General features: G+C 38.6%; 1 protein-coding gene across 1 annotated transcript in view; it reads right to left on the bottom strand.

Annotated features, from left to right (window-relative positions):
- The window catches only part of Parg (poly(ADP-ribose) glycohydrolase), a 123,554-nt gene that overhangs the window by 65,911 nt on the left and 51,207 nt on the right, over positions 1-6,436 (bottom strand). The window contains exon 10 of the mRNA XM_008834110.3: positions 922-1,079. Coding sequence (XP_008832332.1) covers positions 922-1,079 — 158 coding nt within the window. The remainder of the gene's footprint in view (positions 1-921; positions 1,080-6,436) is intronic.

The raw sequence follows: 6,436 nt of genomic DNA, 5'->3' as shown, positions 1-6,436 counted from the left end.
CTCATGTTTGTATTACTCTTTAAAAATTTTTTTAAAGTATATTTATATTTATATGTATTTTGTGTGTATGTGTGTATGCACACACACATACCATGGCACACATGTGGAGGTCAGAGAACATCTTGCAGGAGTTGATTCTTTCCTTTACCCCAGGGGTCATGGGGATTGAGCTCAGGTCCTGAGGCTTGGTGGCAAGTGCCTTTACCCACTGAGCCATCTCACCAGCTCTTGTCTGGGTTATTCTATCTTGGTTTTTTTGTTGGGGAGGGGGCTGAGACAAGGTTTCACTATGTAGCCCTGGCTGGCCTAGAACTCACTTATGTAGACCATGCTGGTCTCAAATTCACAGAGATGCATCTGCCTCTACCTCCCAAGTGCTGGCATACCACCACACCCAGTGACTTTCTATTTTTACTTTGTAAGAGCTTTACAGAAAGAAGGGCTTTTATTCCCCCTTTAAAAAAATTATTTCAGCATATTAAGGATTATAATGTACAACAAACATTTCTGTGAATTATCAAACTGAGCAAGAGATGGAACCACAAGCATTCAGAAGAGGACTTGGAAGACCGGAGGCAACACAGGGTCTGGAGGGACAGCGAAGCCTTAGCTTTACTGGCTCCGGGATCCCAATTAAGTTCTTTACCTCTATGAACTTTAATTATATTGCCTACAAAATGGCAAAAACACTACTTACATAAAATACCATGAAACATCACTCAAATACATTAGTTTCTTTCATCTTTCTCCATTTCTCTGTCAAAAAGGTATTTTCTCTGGGTGTGGTGGAGAAGGCCTTTAGTTTTAGCAGTAGGAGGCAAAGGCAGGTGGATCTCTGTGAGACAGAGGCCAGGCCAGCTGGGGCTGCACAGTGAGACCCTGAATCAAAAAAAGAAAAAGAGGTATTGTCTGAAAACATACCGATTGAAGTTAATGTCTGGGTAACTAGAATACTCCGATCTCATCTTAGCGTTTCGTCGGGGAAATGTACAGAAGAAAGCATTAGCCAGGAGACTGGCAACCTGCTCCTGTGACATTGTGACTGAGTGATTCATCTTCTGTTTCAGAAGCGGTATCGGCTGATGGAAGAAACAAAAATACAGATGAGAAAAAGCAATAATTAGTTTAGCAATTTTGAAGGCAGAGGCGCACCAAATTGCATTTACTAAATTAAGGCAGAGATAATTTCAGGCCACTCCTGAATCCTTAAATCAGCAATATTGTTAAAGTCAAGGGCTGCTTATCAGAGATGATTGGAAAAATGTACTCATTTGACAAATTGCAAATTTCTAATCAATAATAATGTTACTGAAGAAAACACAAAACATTAGTGAAAACCAAAACTGTTTAGCAAATAGTAATAAATTACCCCTGCAGTGAAAATTAAAACAAAACAGAAAAATCCAACAGTTTGCCTATTATTATTTACAGGTTCTGTTCTTATAGTAAAAATAGTGGGACAAAGCACTTTTTCTTAGTTCTAAATAAATAAGGAAAATAATTCACTGGGCATGGTGGTACACACCTTCGGTACCAGCACCCAGGGTGGAACTCTGAGATTGAGGCTGGTCTATATAGCAAGTATCAGGCCAGCTGGAGCTACAGGGAGACCCTATCTCAAAGACAAAAAAATGGAAAATTGAATTAAGTCTTTTTTCCCTCTTATTCTGAATCACAGTGCACAATTTCTTTATTAGAAACAAAATCTAACTTAATTAAAGCATTTGACAGAATATGTGAAAACTGTCACACAGACCTATGTGTAATTTATAAATATATAATCAAACATTCTAGTCAATGAAGATGCCAGGTATTTTTCCTTCAAATATTTTGTATCTTAATGTCTTCTTATGCCAACTCAAACTCACTGACCTGCAATGTAAGCACAATACACAGACCTGAGTATTATGTACTTTGTGTTAAGCCCAGGTGTGGTGGTGGACATCGTTAATCCCATCACTCAGGAGACAGAGAAGTGGATCTTTGTGAGTTGGAGGTCAGCCAAGTCTACATACTGAGTCCAGGGCAGCTAGGTTACACAGTAACACCCTGACTCAAACAATAAAATAAGCCCTGTAAGACATGAGATACTTTCTTTTTCCCTTTTAGTAGCACCATGACAAAGAGTGCTCAAGCCTAGAGTGAACTATCCTAATCACATATCAGAAACCACCATGCAAAATGCACCCAAGGCAAGGTACAAAAGACAAATCAGAACTGGATTTTTCTTCCTAAGAGTAAACACATACCAGTGCCAGAATGAAAATCCGACAACAGAAAGAAGAAAAAGTTCAACAAAGAATTTAACTATTTATTTTGGGAAATTCCAAAGGTAAGAAAACAAGGGAAAAGTAAAGGAATTATTTTTACCATCATACCAGGCCTTAGTAGTCATCATTTCTAAGACAAAGGAAATAGAAAGCACACATTAATCTCTCTTTTCCATCCCAAATATTTACTTACAACCCAACCATGAGGTTAGGCAAGGCAACAAGGCATCAATGGCTGAAAGCAAGCTATTGGCTGCTTTTAGTTTTTAATTGCCATTTACCATGTTATCCACAAAAATGGTTTCAAAAATGAATAGAAAATGTTTTAGGCTTAAATGACCTGAAACACAAATATTTCTTGTCTCCTGCCAAATAGTATAATTAAAGAAGAATAAATGATTTCTGCTCTCTTGGTGAGGAGAGATTTCCAAGAGCGCATGCTCACAGAAATAAGAGCACAGAAGTCTTACTGGTCTTACTGGCAAACTCTCAGCTAGATACGGTAAGAGTCTGATTACTATAAACCATGATGTTCCAAAAGTTCCAAATTTTGATTCCTTTGATATCCTTTTTATAATTCTAAAGTTTATCTTTTAGATTTGGTCTATAATGCATTAATGTGGTAAATCATTAAAGCTATTCTGAGCCAGGATAAAAAGCTAAAGACATAGTTTGATTTGTTTCTATCTAGTGACTTCTTACAGCTTACTAGTATAGATGATTTTGAAGAATAACTTATGAAATAAAACATGAAAATTTTCTCTCCTACAGCATGTAGGGATGAGAAAAAGATTAATCCATGTCTAAAAGCTAGATACTGTCAATTATGGGCCACACATTGAATTAAAAAAGCATTTAACTAAATTTCACATAAAACCCAGAGACATGTTGGATCTCCTTTCAAGGAGGCTATAATCTAGTGGGAGAAGCTATTCAAAGTCACAAGTTAAAAACAATATAGGAAATTTGAATTGAATGCTACAAAATAGATTAAATTTTTCACTGGTAAAAATCAGGGAAGGCTTTACAGGTAAGGTAGCTGAAAACAGAGCTAGAAGTCAGTGAGCGATTTCATTAGGTAAGGGAAAGAAAGGAGAGAAAATGTATGAACATGGAATATAAGCAAACAAATAGCTTCCAACACAAACAAGAGCTACTTTAAGATCTATTTCCTTATCTAACAGTAGTAAAATTTACTTTAGACACAATGTATTACTGAGGTGAAACCAAAGTTATTTAAGATTAGAAATTTAAAAAAAAAGATTAGAAATTTCACAGTAAAATGCTAATAAACATGGCATAATGAACAATATTCACTGGTTCTTCACCAGAGACAACATGATCCCAAGCAGGCATCTGGACATATTTTGGTTTTGGGCTCTCCTGAATGACTGTGCTTAGGGTTTCAGGGTGTGCAGTAAGTGGTATCATCCTACACATTCAAAAACTACTCCACGTAAAAGGTCCACAAGGCCCCTGTGGAGGAACTGTCAGCATAGGCCTGGCTGGCATGCATGTACAGGAGTGCTAGCTACAGAAGTTCAAGACAAAGACAAATTCATGGCACAATGAGAAATCTACAAAGAAAATTATGAAAAACCAAACAACAACCATTTATGGAGGTTTAAAACTATGTGCATAATCTCCTTACTTAATACTTCTCCCTTTAAGAAGCAGAATCTCCAGTGGATGGCCAGATACCCATGCACATAGAGGCAGCACTAATTAAGAAAAAAAGAAAATGAACAAAGAAAAAGAGTACATGATGTTGGGGAGGGATGTGGGGGACATCTGGGAAGAGTTTGAGGGGGAGGCAGGGGTGAATATAATCAAAATATATGGTTTATATTATGAAATTCTCAAAAATAAATAAAAATATTATATAGTTTAAGAAGTGGTGGAGTCTAATTTCTCTGCCATTGGATATGGGCTAGACTAAGTGACTAGCTTCCAACAAGCAGGAAAACAGTAGCAGTGACACTCGGAGGAATGCTCATAAAAGGCACTCCAGCTTCCTTGCCTTCTCACCTGCACTGACAAAGTTAGTGAATATACTGGATAGCTTTTTTAGTTGTCAAAGAAACTTGACACACCTGAGTGCCTCATTTGGGGAATTTCCTCCATTGGATTGGCCTGTGGCCATGTCTGTGGGGTATTTTCTTGATTATTGAGTGATATGGGAGGGCCCAACCCACTGTGGATGGTGCCACCCCTGGGCAGGTGGGCCTGTATTGCATAAGAAAGCAGGTTGAGCAGGTGCCAGGGGGAGCAAGTCAGTAAGCAGTTCCTTCATGGTCTGTGCTTCAGCTCCTGCCTCAAGTTCCTGAGTTGAGTTCCTACCTTGGGGCTCCCTTAGTGATGAACTGTGACCCAGAAGATATAAGTCAAATAAACTCTTTCCTCCCCAAATTGATATTGGTTAGAGTGTTTTGTCACGGCAATTGAAGGCAAACCAGAACAGCTACCAAGTCATAAGGAGACCCAAATCAGCATATGGAGAGGCCCACATAAGGCCTCCTGCCAAAGCTATGAAGTAATTCAGCTAAGTGGGTCCTCTAGCTCCAGTCCGGTCTTCGCACAGTCACGGCCCTAGCCAACATTCTGATTGCAACCACACCTTAAATAAGTTGCTCCCTAACGCACATGACCAACAGAAACTGAGACAGTAAATGTTCAGTGTTTAAAGTCACTACATTTTGAGGTTGTTAGATAGAAGCATGTAGTTAATTCATTCCAAACAAAATAAAGTAATATAATACTTTTTTCTTTTAGTTTTAAAAATTAAGAAATTACTATGAATTCAACTGTTATAATCATTTATCACCTTAGAGGAAGGTAAGGGAGGAGCAGGTAGTATTAAGCTATCTTGAAAACAAAATCCTAAATCCATTAATACATTTTCAAATGACTTTTTTAAAAATAAATTTGTATTATTATTATTACTCCAAAGAGAGGCAATTTTAAACACATTTTCCCAGAAATAACTTGAAGCAGGTGACATAAAAATATATATAAAACAAAGTTTAAGGGGGAAAAAATAGGAATAAGAAATCAAAGATCAAAAATTTGTCAACATGGCATCAACTTTGGTGGACTAATTAGCTCTGTTCTTTGTTTTGTTTTTTTTCAAACCCCTAATGAGTTTATTGGGTTTGCTAACAGAGCATAGGATGGGGGTTTATTTGCAGAAGAGTGGGTGCCCCCCTCCCCCATTTACAGCTTCACTGGAAAGTCCACACTCAAATATAGATCCTGTGACTTCCCAACAGCTGCACAAAATGAGGAGAGAGGTGCCTCATGGCATTCTTGGCTTATATAGCATTAGCCCCTCCCCCACATGCAGCTAAGGTCAACAACTGATAGGATGGCAGGGGTAACTGACTCCCCCGCACCCACCAACTCCTTCATGAGTGTGGGAAAGTGGTGTGACTATAACTTGCCAGCATAGGGTTGGAGAACACTTCCAATCAACACTCCACCCCTTCCTCTGGCTCTTACGTTCTTTTCACCAATCTGTTCCACAAAAGTCCCTGAGCCTTGGAGGGGGTGATAGGTGTGGGATGATCTTCCTCCCACTGTGGCAAGTCACTGAACTTTTGGGTCTCTGCATCATCTGTTTTCCCTGGGCTGTTGGCCCATTTCAGTACAATTCCATTTATAAGGATTTGGTGCTAGGATCCACAAATGAGGGAGAACATGCCTCTTTTGTTTTTCTGAGTCTGTGTTCTCTTAGTTTCACAGTTTCTAGATCCATCCATTTACCTGCAAATTTCATTATTTCATCTTTCTTTACTGCTGAGTAGAACTCCATTGTGTAAACGTACCACATTTCCATTAGGCAGTCATCAGTTGAGGGGAACTTAAGTTGCTCCCATATCTTATGGGATTATGAAAAGAGCAGCAACAAACATGGTTGTAACAAGTGTCTCTTCAATATAAAAAGGCCTTTGGGTATATGCCAAGGAGTAGTATAACCAGGTCATATGGTAGGTTCATTTTTATTTTTTGTATTGTATTTTAAAATTTTTTTTTATTATTTATTTTTACATCTACTTCCCAGATAGTACCCTCCCATAGCCTCCCCCTACTAGAGCCCTTATACTCTAATATCCCTGCTACTGTCTGCTGTGTTGTTGGCACCCCCAGCCATTCCCCACTACTTGCCC

The sequence above is a fragment of the Nannospalax galili genome, unplaced genomic scaffold (genome assembly GCF_000622305.1).
Source record: "Nannospalax galili isolate Female #2095 unplaced genomic scaffold, S.galili_v1.0 scaffold996, whole genome shotgun sequence".
In the NCBI taxonomy this organism is placed as follows: domain Eukaryota; kingdom Metazoa; phylum Chordata; class Mammalia; order Rodentia; family Spalacidae; genus Nannospalax; species Nannospalax galili.
Note: the sequence above shows the minus strand (reverse complement) of the source record. Positions and strands in the feature narration are given on the sequence as shown.